Source organism: Talaromyces proteolyticus (assembly GCF_021365285.1).
Source record: "Talaromyces proteolyticus strain PMI_201 chromosome Unknown BGW36scaffold_14, whole genome shotgun sequence".
Lineage (NCBI taxonomy): Eukaryota > Fungi > Ascomycota > Eurotiomycetes > Eurotiales > Trichocomaceae > Talaromyces > Talaromyces proteolyticus.
In genome coordinates, this window is record NW_025764290.1 from 834,569 (window position 1) to 851,800 (window position 17,232).

Sequence of the window (17,232 nt, forward strand, 5' to 3'; positions counted from 1 at the left end):
AGACCATGGCGCTCAACCAGTGGCTTCAACTGGAGCAGAGGCCGGTGGACTTGACCCCGCGAGGTTACATGCTAACGGTAACTAGACATCAGGGTGATCTGGCGATCAAGCCTCCCTGCTCTGTGGATGAATATAGTGGGCACATGTTCAGTTGCGAGTGGCACCTGGAGGTGCTGGAAATCCACACTGGCCATCCGGAGCGTAGTACAGGGTCGTTGCCAAAGAGCCGGCGCCTACGGTGGGGTCCTGATTGAGATGATGATTAGTAGACCATCTCTAATGTATCCTGTGAGCTTAGTACCTAGAATTTTGAGCCATTATGACAAGTTGCTTTTTCATTTAGATGTACGTAGTAGTAGTGGTGGTGGTGGTGGTGGTATCGTTTGAAAATGACCGTCCGAATCATTACAAACCGGTAATACCCTTGTACTGAGAATGTAATACGCCTGTCAAGGCAAAGTCGGCGTTGACTACAATAAAATAGCACTAAAAGCTGCATGAACAGCCCGATCAGGAAAGCGCTCAACCAGCCCTCCTCTCGTGTCAACCAGCATGTTGAATATCCGGAGTCTGACTTACCTCTGTGTATATAAATCACAACCAACCAGGCAAGAGAACTGCAACGCACAAAGGCCCCAACATCCCAAAGTTCGGTGACTTCTTTTCTTCCCTGAAAGAATCTCCTGCTACCATACCATGTCAAGAGACCAGGATTCCCGCCTCAAGACGACCACCGTGACCAGCGCCCCGGAATACTACGACCAGGTCCTCGCGCTGAGCTCCAAGATTATCAATGACAGCTGGGTGACGCTGTACAGTGACAACGATGTGCTGCAAAGCATCGACGTGGACGGCTACAAAGACGGCGGTAATAAGGGGCAGATCACGGGGAACCTGAAGCCGTGCCAGTTCTATCTCAAGCCGCAGGAGGAGTCCAAAAATAATAAGATCCAAGCCATCTACAAGATTCGGTAGGTGTATTCCCCCTTGCAGATATCTGGCTCTAGTAGTCACCAGCTAACGGACGATACCCCGTGCGTGGTTTTATCTGTATCTAGATTCGATTCGGGAACCCTGACAACCTCGGGCCACGATGCCCTTCAGATGGATGTCTCTAATTGGGAGATTGCCGTCAATGTGGAGCTGGACAAGCAGAAATGGAGCAAGATGACGGATGATCAGAAGGGATCCATCACCAAGTACTATGAGCTTCCGGAGGAGGGGGAAGAAGACTCGGGGGCTGGAGATTATTCGGTGACTCGGATTTTTGTGAAAATTATAGGTGTTTCTTCCTTAGTTGTTTTTTTTTTCTCTCTTTCTCTCTTTCTGTCTCTCCGTCCTCTTTCTGTCCATTGGCTCTTCTCTTCCTTGATGGTTCATATCCCTGACAATATGAGCTGACTAGACGCGAAAATCAACGACATCAACGAGGACGAGTCGGTGTTCACGGACGACGATGGGAACTCGTGCAAGATCGATGACTTTGATGACGCAACCCAGAATGCTTTGCAGGCCTTCCTTGATGCCTGGACGGAGATCCAACACAGCCAGGGAACCAATACGTTGGGAGTTACCCTGACGCAGCCGTCGGATCAGGAAGGTAAGAATACAATCATTTAAGAGTTACCTTGTATATTCAAATTGTGGGATAAAGAAAAAGAGCTGACCGAATTCATTAATGAACTGAACTAGAGAACCCCTGGAACCGAGTTATCGTACGTCCCTCCGACTACCTCCTCCTCCGATGACCAGGTAAAGAAGGCATACTGATAGATAGTTATTATACAGGACCAAGAGATGTCTGGATGAACTGCGCGGACTACCAGAATGATCAAGCCTCCGCCGAGGACAAGAAGAACTACAGGTGTTTGCTGTGGTGTGAACTCTTGCCTGACCACGACAACCTAAAAAGCCCCGTCATCGCCACGAGAGCCAACTGGTGCTACCCCGGCATCGATGCTACCTACGCCGTCAGTTCGCAGGTGTTCTTTGAGAAGTTCCTCGTCGAGCAGCTGCAGCCGTTAGCTAGAGCTAGCGAGCTCAAGCCCACAACGACTCGTTTGCATGTCGTTAAGATGAATGTCAAGGGAATGGATTGCAGTTACATAGTCGCGGTTTGGAAGTTCAGCGTTGGGCACAACGAGGACCATACCGCCGCTCTCGACGACTACTTCAAGCTGACCAAGGTGGAGGAGAAGCCGCCCAAGTATACTTGGTCCAAGACGAACACGGGCGATACCGGTGCGAAGTGCATGGACTATTCCGGGGTGGGAAACGTATCAGCATGGGCGAACTTGCGTCAAAGTGGCACGGTCAACCTCACCGTCAGCCCAAACATCGGGTCCAACAAGATCTCAGTGTCGGGGAGGATCAATTATAAATGGGCATATCGGGTCTCCGATGATGACAACGTCATGAGCACCGATCCAGTCGCATCGTACGTGTACTATCCATTTCCCCATTCCCTCCCAGCCAAGGGTAGGAAGAGCTCTTCCTTACCCCAACGGTCAGCGACTAATGAGAGAGAAAAATCATGTCATGCCATAGAGCCAACTATTCTGGAACCTGGAGCCTCTCTCTGCTCCTGTCAACCGACAAGGACGGTCAACTCCACCTGGCCGTGGACGGTAGCGTTAACCCCCGGGTAACACTCACATACAGCGTAGGCGAGCTTTCGAACGCGAGCAGCTGGGACACGGATATCGCGGACCTGCTTCAATCGCAGATCTCCGACGCTATCACTGCGGCCAAGGAGAACCTGACAAATCTCTTCCTGACTGCGGGCAAGTTCGTCTACCCTTCCAACGGGTTGCTGTCCTTTACCGACCCCGTCTTTAATGAGGAAGGGGATGTCCTGGCGTCGGTGGAATATAAGCCGTATGTATATCTGATCTGTCTCCTTTTCTCTCTGCCCCGAACTGACTTTGAAACTCCTTTCAGGATGACCACGGTTACGGTTCCGAGTCCCAGCGCCGGACCCAAGCTGACAACATATGCCGCCTCGGAGGATAAATCCCTGGAAAACCGGATTTCATCATCCGGATGAAGGTCTCTCCTTCCATCTCCTCGTTTTCCTCCTCTTGCTGTAGTTGTTGCCTCTTTCCACTGTTTTAATTTGCTCTCTGCTCTGCACCGCTTGAGATCTATATCTCTATGTAGGAGTTTATACTCGGGGGTTCCTAAATAATGCACCGGCAAAGTGTACTTCGCTTCTACCAACTAGGGGTCATTCTGGAAGAGCCAATACATAGAGAATCATCTAGATTATATTTTCTACAACGCCGACCTCATTGAAGCATACAAAACACAGGAAACCGAAGCAGTTGGGTACATCGACGACGTGTCCATCCTAGCTGTAGAATCGACAGCGCAACACAACTGCAAGACCCTCGAGGGCATCCACCAGAAGGCTGAAGCTTGGGCAGTGCAGCACGGGTCCCAGTTCGCACCCACAAAATACCCGAGACCGTAAAGCCAACAACACACACGCGCTCCTCCTGCCAAATGCCACGATCAAGACCTCCCCGTCGTGCCGATACCTGGGGGTCTACATGGACACCAAGCTCCGCTGGGACTACCACCATGAAAGGGTGGAAGCTGAATCCACAAAGCAAATTGCGGCGTTGTCGGCTCTAGCGTCTTCGACGTGGGGCACAGGCACGATTAACCTCAGACATGCGTATCGAGCAATGATTGTTCCACAGATGTTCTATGGATGCTCGACATAGCACATCCCCGTTTATGGCCTCAGTAGCGGTTTTTTTGGTGTCGATTTCACAGGTCCTCATATTCTAGGTGTAACTCTCATAGTAAGAGGTGCCTTATCAACTGTAAATATCAATTGATGGCTTAGACAATCGACTTCATTCTCATGTGTAGCTTCAAATATCACCTATTCTGGAAACATTTATTCCATTGCGTAGACTCGATATTCGGAAAAAACCCTAACATCTCAGAGTTATTGATGTATAGGAACCGGGTTTATTATCATCGTGAATCACCGAGATGGTGAAACTAGCACAGGGTCTATGAAACATGGAACCAAACAATCTACTAGCATGATTCAATACTTCAACACGGGATGGTAAAAAGGTGTATAATTATCACACCAATAGCATTCAAACATGAACGCTAGAATATGCTATCGAACCGACACTCCGCTCTCTGATTCGCAGATCTTTGACCTGACAAAAGCAGGCCGGAGTTTTTCCCAACGGGGGATAGATATATTTTTTTTTATCTTGCGGGGTATGAATGAGTATTTATAAGTTTGAAAGCAGTCTTTATTTAGCTGAGTCTGTACTAAATTTTCATACACCACCCAGCGCTGAATGATACAGCCAAGAAATGCACTTTGTAACTCTGTCGACTGCTCTAGCGCTCGTCGCGCTCACATCGGCCAGCCTCACATACCGCGGTGCGGATATCTCGTCTCTACTTCTTGAAGAGTCCTCCGGCATTTCGTACAAGGATGTAAACAGCAATTCCGACAGTCTCGAGTCCATTCTTGCCGGACATGGAGTCAACACAATTCGCCAACGGCTATGGGTGAATCCGTCCGATGGTTCTTACGATCTGCAATATAACCTAAAATTAGCGCAACGGGTAGTGGACGTTAATATGAAAATATATCTTGATATGCATTTGAGTGATACGTGGGCGGATGGGTCACATCAAGTATGCTTTTTCTTCTTCCTTTCTTGCGTTGTTTTGGATCTTAGAATTAAGAGATTGAAGCTGACTGATGAGAGACGACACCATCTGGCTGGTCGACTACCGATATCGACACGCTGGCGTGGCAGGTGTACAACTACACTCTAAACGTCTGCGACTCGTTCTCCTCAGCATCAATCCCTCTAGAAATCGTATCTATCGGCAATGAAATCCGTGACGGTCTTCTCTGGCCGCTGGGCTCAACAAGCAGTTACTACAACATCGCGCGTCTGCTGCACTCAGCGGCCTGGGGCATCAAAGACTCTAGCATCACCCCCAAGCCGCAGATCCTCATCCACCTCGACAACGGCTGGGACTGGGAGGAGCAGTCATATTTCTACACGACTGTGCTCGGCGAGGGACCCTTATCCAGGTCCGACTTCGACTTGATTGGCGTCAGCTACTATCCATTCTACGGCTCAGGCGCAACGCTGGCCGCACTCAAGTCTAGTCTGAGCAATCTCGCGGCGGCGTATGGCAAGGGAATTGTTGTTGCCGAGACTAATTGGCCGTATGCATGTTCCAGCCCGAAATACGCGTTTCCTTCGGACTTGACCAGCATCCCATTCTCTGCGGCCGGCCAGGCGACGTTTATGACTGACTTGGCGGATGTAGTGGCGGGAACGACTAATGGCTTGGGTCTGTTTTACTGGGAGCCCGCCTGGATTGGAAATGCGGCACTTGGGTCAAGCTGTAGCGATAATCTGCTGGTGGATTGGTCAACAGATGTATTTAGGACAAGCGTGGAGGTATACTCGACAATCTGAAGAGGGAATATGGTGTAGCGTCCGTAAGAGGAATAGTGCGGGTCGTGCGTCACTATCCGCCGACCAAGTCACTTGACATCATCGCCTGTTTGTCTTCTGATTCTCTTTGTTCTTTTTAATAGTTGACCAGTATCCACCTGAATACCCAGTTCCTATCCTCTTCTTAAGAACAGAATCTTAGAGCTTCAACCGGAATATCTTGCTGTTGACGGGGTACCAAACCGACTGCCAGTTGACTATTACTACATTAATAGCAGCCAAGCCAAGCTTCCCCGCATTTCAACATCATCATCCGATCGGCCACCTCAACTATTCAACAACGAAACCGATTGTTACGAATACAGTGATTGTTTAAGAAAAGAAAATGTCTTCTGTTATCGACGAATCCGCCATCTCGCCCACCCTCAACCCGACAATCGTCCAGCACCGCCGGGATTCGCTGGAGAAGCATCTCCAAACGCGCCCGGAGCTGCAGGACCTCAAGGACAGACATATTCTGTTGGACACCAATGCAGCCCCGTACGTACTTTTTCTTTCCACTATATGCTTATTAAATCTTCTCTTGTTAGGGCAATCTAATTGCGTGATAGGAGCCTGCAAGCTACCCAGGCGGAGCTCGCCCGACGCCGAGCATCCATTAATCTAAAGAAACATCTCGAGAAACGCCCTGACCGCGATGATCTAGTTGAGAGTAAGTAGTACAAACTCAGCAGGGCTTGTTTTACTCAACGGTGATTTAGAGAATATCCTTCCTACTGCTCGCACCGACATCGCCCCGTCTCTGCAAGCGAATGCCCGCGACCTAGAGCGCAATATGCTCGCCGACAATCTCGAGCACAAGATCAAGGATCGCCCGGATCCGGAGCGCTTGATTGCTAAGGGTATTCTGGACGAGAGTGAGGATCCACGGAGTCCTACCGAGTAGACTCGGACAAGACTCGCTATTAGAATCCCTTGCACCGTTTTTTGTATTGTGAATGATTATCGGCGTTGGGTTAGGAGAACTGATCACACTCGTTCGAAATGGCATTGGCGTCGACTGGATCGATTGGATTGGATTGTAATGTCACTCATTAACAATTTCATTATCAATATCATTATCAAAGCTTGAGCCCTAACTCCATGTCTACTACCTACATGTAATAAACTACATGCAAGATATGATCAATAACTCTCAACCTCGACACTAGCAGTCCCCGCCCCAGCACCCGTCGATAAATCCGGCGTCCAGCCACTGGGCCGCTCACTCCCTCTCACCAATATTCCATACGCCGCCCTCTCCACCTTCTCAACACTATTCTGCATCACGCCCGTCTTCTTATACATATCCCGCATCAAGTTATTCCTGTGTCGTCGCGGAACATTCAATTCCTCGAGCATCGCCCGCATATCCCTCAGATCCACGACAATCCCAGCTTTGCTCTCAGGCAACACAGGCACCGATTTAGTCTCGTCCTCAGTCGTATCCATTGCACTATCACCTCCCCAGTCTTTTTCTTCCTGTTTCCGTCCATCCTCCTTCTTAACCTGCCCTCCCGTCGACAACGTCGTAACCGCAAACCTCATCATCTCACCCGTCAAATCAAACACCCCCATCAAATAATCCTCCTCTGTAACCATCACCTCCGGCAACCAATCCCTCACAATGTCCTCCCGCGTAATCAGTTTCTGCGTCTCAATATAATGCTGAAATGTCACCGCTTCAATAAACTCCTGAACTCCGCCCGAAATCTGCCGTTGATACCGCCACGCGTTTATGCCCGTGATGTCTGGGACGATAGACCGGAATAAATCACGGATTTGGTCGAAGCGGGTTTTGTTTTCTTTGGCGATGGAAGGTGGGATTGCGGTGTTGAGGGTTCGGAGGCTGCGGAAGGTTATTAGATGAATATAAACGTTGGAGTTTATGATGAGGGGGGTTACCGTTGGAGAGCGAAAATGCTAGATGGTAGAACAGAACAGCGTTAGCCAGGGAGATAGTATGTAGTGGATGGATAGATTGTACATTTTCTTGCTCAGTGCGGTGATATCGCGAGACGCTTTGATTACTCGCTCGCGGCGGTCATGGTGCTCGTCTAGCTCGCTGCGGAAGGTTTCGAATATCGATTGGAAGGCTGGTGTTTCGGTATTCTCTAGGGTGTTTGTGGCCATGGCGGCGTGGTTAACTATGTGACCCTCCCAAGATCGCTTGGAGCTAGCCATTAATTGATTAATTAAAGGGGGAGATAGTGAGTAGGAGAGAGATAGAGATAAGAGAAATCATTTGATGTTTTTGCAAACTGGTGCGGGGAGAACTCCGATTATGGTTAGCGTGGTTGAGATGTTGAACATTGGTGATGTCATGTCAAATGTGATGTTTGTAAATATTATTAAATATTAATATACATTTATATTAAGTATTGAATACAAGAAGTCTCTTAGGATAGTATTGTCTTTAATTGATCAAATGCAAATCTTGGTGGTTAATCATATACTGGAACAGCCTTGATTGTATGTAATCTATAGATGTCTACTTTAGTCCTAACATTAACCTTAGATCAATGTATTTGATATACATCGATGATGCCACTGTTGACTAGAGCCAAAATTGACTTCCCTATTTCAACAGATAAAGAAATCGTCGCATGAATACGTGAAGTTTTTAACATTTATTTATATTACTTGATATATTTGTCATGTCAAGCCCTAAGCCCCTAACCAGGCCCGCAGGTAGCACATGCAGACAAGTAAGGCAGTGTTCTCTCGAACCCCCGAACCACAGTTCAGAACAGAAATACCTTCAGTAAGTCTAGATCAGACATACAGTGACATGTGTCGCCTGGGAAATTGCTATAAGATGACACGTACACTCGGAATAGGGGAGAAATCAGCGTTCCATTCCCCATATTCTGCAGCCGATTAATGTATTTTACACTTTTTCTAACCGGGATGTAAGTACCTGTGAAGTTGACATTGAAAATGACATTGAAAATGACGTGAACAACAGAACCGCGTTGGCTAAGCCGTCCATGTCTTGGAATTGACATCTATCTCCGCGCGCAAATACTACTGACACTACCAGAATGATTTCCACCCAACCAAGATCAATTTAGATTTAAGGCTGCTTCTATGATTATTCCATCCCTATACTATGGCTAGTAATCTCACCTTCGTCCCTTTATTATAATGACCCTGAAACAACGGATAAGTTCGGACGAACCTTGTACACATGGAAATTCATTTGATTCATCCGATGGCTATATTACACTTCTTCAAAAATTTTGTAAAACGCGCCCCACACTTATCGTGATGACGGTGCTCATCGGTGCAAAACCTAAGATGCCCTAATTTATCATAAAGAGTAGCAGCAAAGAAGTTCCTGAGCTTTCTTCCTAAACGGCATTAATCATGCTTCCTACTTCTCATGCCCCTTCTCGTAGATGTCCTTGAACATGAAGAGGAATGCCATATCTTCCTTTCCGACGCCGGGGCTAGCCAGGAGAATATCATCGTCCCAATTCCATTGGGGTGTGTTCAAAATAACCGTATCTTGCCCTTGAATGGCCCCTGCTCGAAGGGTTAGAGTAGCACTCTGTTTAACCTCCCTAGTTTCGGTCCCGTCCTGACCTCGAAGATACATATAGTGCGATATATCTGGAATCTCAGGGGTTGCCACGAGCCAGTGATGGTTATGTTTGGATTGGACAGAAATGTTAAGGCCTGTCGAAGGGTTTCGCATTAAATACGGTCCGCCGCAATTAACCTAAAAGCATTAGAATGTGGAATTTTACTGAAATTGGCGAAGCATTGAGAACGAAATGTTACACTGTTTCAACTGCCGAGGTGGATCATTGTCAGTACATTGCAGAAATTCGAAATATTGACCCCATTTATCGCAGTCTATCCCTTCTTTGCTCATCACAGCGGTTCCGAATGTGTCTAGGATACACTTCTCGTTTGAGATTGGAGTGAGCTGTCCTAAATGACTCGCGAAATCAGCATACTAATATATCAACATTTGAATGACCGGCGGAGACCGTACTTGATTAAACGGCCTTATGTTTAATTGGATAGGCTGTCAAATACTTCAATAGGAAACATCGTGGAAATAAAAGCCTCGAGCCTTTCCCTTTACGCGCCGTGGGCTTGATAATTTCCTGAATTTTTCATAATGCGACAACTCTTTATAGACTTCCAGCTGCCTGTACCCATTGTATTTTTGAAATCACCTCTGTTACATGACAATTCAGGCCTCGCTGCAAAGTCTCATTAGCTATTGTTTCGTTAGAAATGTTCAATTTTCGTACATTTATAATTCTCCAGTTGTAGTACAGAGCTACAGTCGGACACCATTCAGGGGGACTTGGGACATATCAATTAGCTGGATTATACCTTGAAGAAGTATAAAACTGTGGAAAAAGACACTCAGTTGTTGCATTGCAAAGTGTCGCCTCCATTCGCCTACCATTGCAGAGTAGCATCTCACCGACCGTGGGTCTCCTTCTTCTCCTCTCCTTTACTATGCCCTAGGTTAAATCTTTGGCCTTCCAAGCTTTTGCTTAATAAGCCCAAGGTTTAGCGGGCTCCCAGATGCAGCTGCCACTCCAGTTACAAAAGCGCAAGCAGTTGGTGAGGTCGCCGCGAACAGAAGCCCCCCTCATCCGGATATCCCACAGGCCCAGATCCATTGTATAGCTTCAGCTACTCCGCCAATCAAAGAGCTGAGAAATACCGAAATTACTAAGAATAACCATCACTGAGATAGTATTACTAAGGGTTTTAAAGTAGGACGCTAATTAATTGAGCGTCATGTCATTCAAGGCTCGCTGTAATATCCAACAAACTATACGCTTCCTAAGGGAGAACAGATGCCAAAGGTGGACACCTTCGCGTCCTTTAATCAATATTCTCAATATAGAACTAGCCTAAAATGGAAGTACCTAGATTTATTGGAAATTATAGTCCTATTTTTGTAAGTACCTTATTCTAATTGTAAAAGGCGCTGATCAGTCAAAGGCAGCTCCGATGGGTCTCGTTGCTTCAACGAGATAAGTTTACGGAGTAAGTCTGTATATCGAGAGTGATCCTACCGTATTCTAGTTCTAGAATAGGGTTGAATAGAATAATCCAATTAAATTAACCACCCACATTTAGTCTATCCAGATTTAAGACACCTCTGGACAGAGCCCGACTCACCGTGTGACATTTACGCAATTATAATTAAAATAAAATCTTAAACTTTAGATTTCTATAATAAATCTGCTATTTAATCTGCTACCACTACTATTCCCCTTACATGAACAAACCAGGATACCCTCAAAAACACAGCCCTGTCTACTAGGGTCAAGACACAGGTAGGAATAGGTAAGTAGGGAACAGGAACCAAGAATAGTCAACCACTTGCCCCGGCAGGGCTTTAAATTTGTCGTACGAAGTGGACTATTATACTATAGTGATATTCTAGTTAGGTAGTTTTAGTTGTATACCTGCATATCCTTGCTAAGGAGTTGGATCCCATGTCATGTGATATGTATACTGCTAGGCTACCAGTGGTAGCCTAGCAGGTAACAGCAGCTACTATGACTATAAATAGACGTACCTGCACTCTTAGATTCAGTGAATATCATCATCACTTGTACCTCAGTTCAGGGTTACAACTGAAGGGGCGGGGTCAGTGTATAAATACACCACCACCATCTGTAGCCACTTCATCTCCGTCGTTCATCTCATTCGTTCATCATCTTTCCTCGATTCTCATAGTCTAGCTCTAGTATAGGGCTGGCTAGGGAAAGGACAGCATATCATTAGACAGATATGAGATCTGTGAAATTAGAGAATAATGGAGATAAAAATATCAGGATTAGTGCGGGCACAGCCCTTTTAAAACTTCTGAGGCGATCTAGCACCTCGCCATGTCTATTTATTCTATACAAATATCCAGTAAGTAGGAGTTGGCTAGTAAAGTAGAACATAAATATAGAATGAGAATGTCTCTATTAAGTATTTCATGAAATGCTATTAAATTTAAAGAACACTAACCAGTTTCTACAAGAAGAATGACCCAGTTGGTGGTGATTCTAAATATGAAAATAATTCTAATCAAGAGTCTATAGCTGCGCACATTACATTTATGTAAGTAGTGCAGGGCATTAACACTCATCAGAACAAGAACCAAAGAAATACTATTAAAAAGTAATTAATCCGGACACTGATAATTTAAAATTAAGAACGGGTTAATTGGTATTGCGGAGAGAATAAACTCATCGGAGTTTCTTTTCAACATCAATTGAGCTATCTTATGTACGCCGATCTCCTTAGTTCAATAATTCTAGCAGCATCGAAATGATTGTGCCAGTGTGGTTGATGTGGAAATTCCTATGCTGGCACTGGAATGTGAATTTGATTTAATTTAGTTTGATTTTCTTTTGCTAGCCAGAATTAAATCGTGTGACATTTACTCTAAATATGTACAAATCAAGGACTCGGCATACTGGAATGTTGCAACGTGGACAACAACATATGATTGGTTCATTAAAGCAGGCGGCGGGAGCATGTTTATTCAGCTAGTATAAAAAAGGAGAATCGAACGCTGCAGGTTGTTCTAGCTTGCTGTCAATTGAAATATCTATAATATTACCAGTCGTAGATTGAGGTCGACGGTGAGTATTTCAATGGCCGGCGTAGCTGACGTCGACCTCGGATGAGCTTGGCACCGAGGAGCTAGTCAAAACAACGTTGTTCTGTTGAATGTCCAGCACGTCGGCGCCGTCAGTGCCAACAGTAGAACCGTCGGAGACGCCAGCACTAGCACCTGTGAACTGGACGGTTCCGAAGTTGGCGAAGGGGACTTGGCTGCCGTTGGAGTCAAAGTCTTCGACAATCCACTCAGCGTTTTGGCCGCCGAGATTGGAGCTCGAAGAGGGAGCTGAGAGATCCTGGCTGACTTGTTGGCCGCTAGTGAGGTTCTCGATGACGCAGGAACCGGCACTGCTGCTGCTGGAGGTCACGGTGACCTTGATAACGTCGCCGCTGTTGATGTTGATGCCAGAGAAGTCGTAGGCGTAGTCCGGGTACCACTCGTACCAGGCATCGTAGGAGACGGTGCCGGAGGTATCGACATTAAAGTCAACACCGGTTTGTAGGATGGCGGCAGAGTAGGTGTCACCGTCGATACCGACCCAGGCGGAGGCGGAAGAGTCGGCGGTGGCACCGGAGGGAAGCTTGGGGGTTGGGACGGTGAATTGCGCCGTCACTGAAGTGAAGGTGGTTCCGGAAGGAGGTGCAGTGAGGACGGCACCGGCCCAGTTGCTGCTGTAGTCATTATGGGTGCTATTGGCTTTGGCTAGCTCAGACGGCTCCAAGTCCGCACTGGGAGCAGGAATCTTGGGGTGTGTCTGGTGATTTCCGAGCTTACGACGAGCAACACGGGCAGCGAGACCGTGGCCCGGAGCAGGAGCAGCGATAGCAGAGGCTGCAAGGAGCAGAACCTGGGTGAGAACAGCGACCTTCATTGTGATGGTGTTATGGCGAGTTGAGCTGGATGACTTTGCTTGTACGGCGGCTCCGGCAGTGAAGGACTTCAAGAGAACAATAAACCTGACGGGGCAAGCATTCCAAAGAGCAGCCACTAGATATATTATATACTTAAGGATCTGCTACATATCATGCTAAAGCGCGGTCAACAGTGGGCAGGAAGTGCATTGCCTGGAAGGGCTGCACGTTGACGATCACTATGAATCAGGCACGCCAAGATCCGCTTCAATCAAGGGTTCGTATAAGAAAGCATTAGGTCTGCTGGTATGCAGATATAACCACTGGCGTGGCTGGGATTCCCAAGCGCAAAATTATGCATGGCAAAAGCCAGGGGCCGTGACCCAAATGATGGACAATCTATAAACTTCGGCCTGCGTTAGGGTTGGTGTCTGGCCCCAAGGTGACACGGAAGAGGCGTCCAGCTGCGACGTCGCAATCTAGCCGATACGAACCATCTAAGCAGATTCCAGAATCCTGGATATTTTCTAGTTGACGGGTCTCAACGTATGCATATATTCTAGCGGCTGCTTTGGAACTTTCTCGAGGGGTACTATTGATTGATGGTCGGCTTTGACACAAAGTAGCACCCATCCGTGTTGGCACTCAGGATGAGCCAGGCATGGGGGTGCTAAGCCTGCCACCGCCAAGAATCTGGCTGACGCCACCATTGGCCACGGCATCGCGAATAGATATTCGAAATTTAGAAGGGAAGCATGTAGCGACGATCGGGAAGGCTGTTCACCATAAGCATTTGGCGGCGAGGGGGCGTCGGGCAAGATCGATGGATCGACAGCGCTAAAAATATGAATAATGTTGGTCTGTGCAAATCATCAGTCGTCAATATTCGCGAGTTGACCATACGGTGGCGCAAGCCTCACCTAAATATTAACCATAAATTATCATAATAATAACGTGTGTTGGGGGTTTGAGAATGTTGCTTCCACCGAACCTAAATGCAGAGCGAGGTCAGGAGGTAACGCAGAGCGAGGTCAGGAGGCGACGCACTTCGCTTGTTCACGCTTACATGTACCATTGTTACTTAACACCTTAATTGATATCTGACTGGAACTGGCCTATCCTGCCACGTGCTTGACTGGCTGACCGCTGCATACTTCGTTGCTGGGTACGCAGGCTGGCATGCGACACATTCCTGTGACACCTATTTCGATAGCCTGAACGATTACTCCAACCACCATAAGGAATTCACTGGCAAGGATACCATGGCAGCACATATATTAATAATCATTATGCTGACTGGTGATCCTCTATACTCGTCCCATACTGTTTATTCACTATCGACAGCCACTTAGTAGTAGCAGTAGTAGTGTCAAGTGACTTGTTTTCTTATATTCGTCCCAATGGGCCGAGGGCCTAAGGCCCAGGGATGAACTTGATTCTTTCATCCAGCCAAGCTCGATTTAAGCTCAAAACCGCCCCAAATATCCAGCATATTTGCTTAAATAGTTAATAAGCCAATATAGAAACCCGTAGAGTTATTCTTAGATGTCGATTTTCGACAGTACTCGCGCCGGTTATGGCACGGGAAATTTTCGCAGCTTAATTATTGTGTAGGATTACTTTGCTCTGGGAGGATAAATAGTCAGTCTGAGTTAATGATAGTATACCGGTATCGTATCCTAGATAAAAAGCGAGGACACTAGTAGGATTAATAGGGCACTTTCTAAAAAGACAGTGAAACGAAATATGTTTTATACATAAATTGGTCGTGGGGTTGGTCTGATTGCATTACTCCCTACAATAGTGATATAATAGTAGCATTTGAATTTGATTCAATCTTTTGTTCAATTTGAACAGCCATTATACCAATATACTACTTTACATACAACCGTTTTAGTAATAAACGCAAGAGAAAGTTTTCCACCCCACTCTGTTCTTGTAAGAAATCGAGCTGCTTCTGAATCTTTGCATGAAGAAGATGCAGCATTTCTTTGGTATATTCGAGGCTCTTTGTCTGTTCCAAATGCTCAAGGACTAGTTTTTTAAGTTCAAAAGACATCTTCCCGGCGACACGACGTTCCTGGAGAATACTTTGAAGCTTGATATTTGGGCTGGTAGTCAAAGAATGAATTAATGGCAGAGGAAATTTCCCTTCATCAAGATCTTCACAAAATCTTTTTATCGCCTCATGGTTTCCTCAGTAAATAACCCTACCAAATAACCCTTAAATTGAATGGTACATATATAAGGTCGAAGCCCGTGTAGTGTACTGAACTCTTTGGCATCCAAGTGTTTTCAAGCCTCCTAGGATTCTTGATGTTTCAATATACCCCCTTTTTCTCTCCCAGGAGTGGAAAATGAGGCAGGGTGAAATGTGCCGCTTCTGACCACTTCATGTTCCAGGAACAGATACAAATACACTGCTCCTTCGTGTACCTTAGTGGCTTAGATAAATTCGTAGATCATATTAAAGTCAATCTGACATGCGTGGAGTTCGTATTTTCCCGCCCCCACCCGTATGTATACCTGTGCCGCTTGCTGACTTTCTCTCCTCTCCATGTGATTGCTTTTTCAACTGCAGCCAATATTTCTTTACCGCCCAGGCACAATAACAAACGTCAAATCGAGCGATAGGTCTGAATGCACCCCGAGTTCCTTTAAATATATCCCTGCCATAATGGTGCAACTAAGGCAGTTCTCGTAATTGCCCTGACTAGATTGATTCAAATGTCGAACTTTCATGATGATCTGCGGCACCTCGTATTCCAGTCACTCTACTGTTTCGAATGCGGATAAGGGGATTCACCCATACTAAAGACATATAAGCTCAGGAGAACGTCGCTACAAGGGATAAATACCTCGTATGGTCCACCACATATATACATGTTAAATATCCACCGAACACAACATTGTGAACCTTCCTGCATCCTTAATACAAGAATAACTACTCAAGATGAGGGTCTCGCCTCTCATTCTTTCATTGCCAGTGATTGTCTCCGCCCAGACAGGCAACTCCATTTGGAAGAAACGCCTTACAGGTGCAGACCTCGACACCAACCAGCGCTGGTCCGTCGCTGGAACTGACCTGGGGATACCATATGTGCTCGAAAACGGCGCCATTGGCTTTCTATTTGGCGACACGTTCAATACCCCATGGCCTGAAGAACCCAACAATGACTGGCGGGCACCCGTTATGTTGCGCTCCGCCATCAACCCCGGCGACCCGAACGGGATCGTCTTCGACTCTGCAGCAGGTATAGCAGGCAACGGCAACGCGCCAGAGATCATGCACAATGGCCACAGAGGCGACGATGGATTCGGTACGTATGAAATCTCAGTCATTCCCAACGACGGGATCGGGTTCCCCGAGACCGGCGACCAAATCGTCTCCTACATGAGCATCAAGGACTGGACGGCTCCGTGGACGACCAACTATGCCGGACTTGCTATTTCGACGGACGGAAACACCTTCACACGCCTCGATGTCAAGTGGCCCAACGACGATTCCAACACCGACCCCTTCCAGATGTGGACGATGCAGCGTGATGGGGACTGGGTGTACATATTCTCCGTCCGTTCGGGTCGCCAGCAAGGCCCCATGATGCTGCAGCGAGCGCCCTGGGACCAAATGATTAACCAAACCGCATATCAAGGTTGGGGTTGGGATGGCAACGATTGGGGCTGGGATCGTCCTTGTACTCCGATTCTACAAGGCAACTTTGGCGAGCCTTCGGTGCGCAAGCTGAGTGATGGGACTTGGGTTATGAGTTATCTTAATCTTGACTCGCTTAACATTGTGACTCGCACGGCGACGGGACCTGACCAGGTCTGGTCGGATGAAACGGTACAAGTCTATTGGAGTCAGGAACCGTCCCTCTACGGGGGATTTATCCACCCTTGGTCGACGTCAAATGCGAGTGAGCTCTATCTGATGGTTTCGAAGTGGGCTCATGATCCAGTTACGAAAGCCTCGACGGCTTACCATGTGAGCCAGTACGTCGGATCTCTCTGATTTATTATGTTAAATAATATTGAATGTTATACACGTTCCGAATTGTATGTAATTAATTCGAATTGCGAACATTAGTCATGAATATGATATAGAGATTATACCTAATTTGGTGCCTTTTACCCCAGTGACGTCTCAGCTACTGCTTCTATGCAAGAATTAATGCACAACCACATTATCCATTGATATCATATCAAGCCATCATATATCAAGAGCAGGTGTTTGTGATCATGTTTAACGACAGTGCTCAGAACTTAAAATCGGATTCAAATC

General features: G+C 46.8%; 6 protein-coding genes across 6 annotated transcripts; 4 read left to right on the forward strand and 2 right to left on the reverse strand.

The window, feature by feature from the left end:
* Positions 1–696: 696 nt before the first annotated feature.
* BGW36DRAFT_466024 (uncharacterized protein) lies at positions 697–3,106 on the forward strand (the record flags this gene model as incomplete). The annotated part of the gene is made up of 6 exons (XM_046222322.1): positions 697–971; positions 1,059–1,282; positions 1,406–1,600; positions 1,789–2,437; positions 2,548–2,877; positions 2,941–3,106. The coding sequence occupies 6 exons, from the start codon at positions 697–699 to the stop codon at positions 3,044–3,046; spliced, it is 1,779 nt and encodes a 592-aa protein (XP_046066377.1). The 3' UTR covers positions 3,047–3,106.
* Positions 3,107–4,347: 1,241 nt separating this feature from the next.
* Positions 4,348–5,480, forward strand: BGW36DRAFT_420543 (arabinogalactan endo-1,4-beta-galactosidase gala; the record flags this gene model as incomplete). Its single annotated transcript, XM_046219504.1, has 2 exons — positions 4,348–4,677; positions 4,752–5,480. The coding sequence occupies 2 exons, from the start codon at positions 4,348–4,350 to the stop codon at positions 5,478–5,480; spliced, it is 1,059 nt and encodes a 352-aa protein (XP_046066378.1).
* Positions 5,481–5,584: 104 nt separating this feature from the next.
* Positions 5,585–6,544, forward strand: BGW36DRAFT_390206 (RPEL repeat protein). Its single transcript, XM_046217447.1, has 3 exons — positions 5,585–5,999; positions 6,071–6,171; positions 6,221–6,544. The coding sequence occupies exons 1-3, from the start codon at positions 5,845–5,847 to the stop codon at positions 6,403–6,405; spliced, it is 441 nt and encodes a 146-aa protein (XP_046066379.1). The 5' UTR covers positions 5,585–5,844; the 3' UTR covers positions 6,406–6,544.
* On the reverse strand, positions 6,545–7,746 carry BGW36DRAFT_390207 (putative translin-associated factor TraX). The gene is made up of 3 exons (XM_046217448.1): positions 7,486–7,746; positions 7,404–7,421; positions 6,545–7,347 (listed from the first exon to the last, which is right to left on the reverse strand). Exons 1-3 carry the CDS (start codon positions 7,680–7,682, stop codon positions 6,645–6,647), a joined length of 918 nt encoding a protein of 305 aa, XP_046066380.1. The 5' UTR covers positions 7,683–7,746; the 3' UTR covers positions 6,545–6,644.
* A 4,381-nt stretch (positions 7,747–12,127) lies between these two features.
* BGW36DRAFT_364824 (putative aspergillopepsin-2 precursor) lies at positions 12,128–12,970 on the reverse strand (the record flags this gene model as incomplete). The annotated part of the gene is made up of 1 exon (XM_046214597.1): positions 12,128–12,970. The coding sequence occupies one exon, from the start codon at positions 12,968–12,970 to the stop codon at positions 12,128–12,130; it is 843 nt and encodes a 280-aa protein (XP_046066381.1).
* Positions 12,971–15,897: 2,927 nt separating this feature from the next.
* BGW36DRAFT_466029 (uncharacterized protein) lies at positions 15,898–17,028 on the forward strand. The gene has a single exon (XM_046222323.1). It carries the CDS (start codon positions 15,904–15,906, stop codon positions 16,960–16,962), a length of 1,059 nt encoding a protein of 352 aa, XP_046066382.1. The 5' UTR covers positions 15,898–15,903; the 3' UTR covers positions 16,963–17,028.
* Positions 17,029–17,232: the final 204 nt, after the last annotated feature.

Coding starts and splice junctions, on each gene's coding strand:
- BGW36DRAFT_390206 (XM_046217447.1), top strand. CDS start 5,845: ATGTCTTCTGTTATCGACGAATCCGCCATCTCGCCCACCCTCAACCCG. Junction 6,000..6,070: donor TTGGACACCAATGCAGCCCC/GTACGTACTTTT, acceptor ATTGCGTGATAG/GAGCCTGCAAGCTACCCAGG. Junction 6,172..6,220: donor CCGCGATGATCTAGTTGAGA/GTAAGTAGTACA, acceptor ACGGTGATTTAG/AGAATATCCTTCCTACTGCT.
- BGW36DRAFT_390207 (XM_046217448.1), bottom strand. CDS start 7,682: ATGGCTAGCTCCAAGCGATCTTGGGAGGGTCACATAGTTAACCACGCC.
- BGW36DRAFT_466029 (XM_046222323.1), top strand. CDS start 15,904: ATGAGGGTCTCGCCTCTCATTCTTTCATTGCCAGTGATTGTCTCCGCC.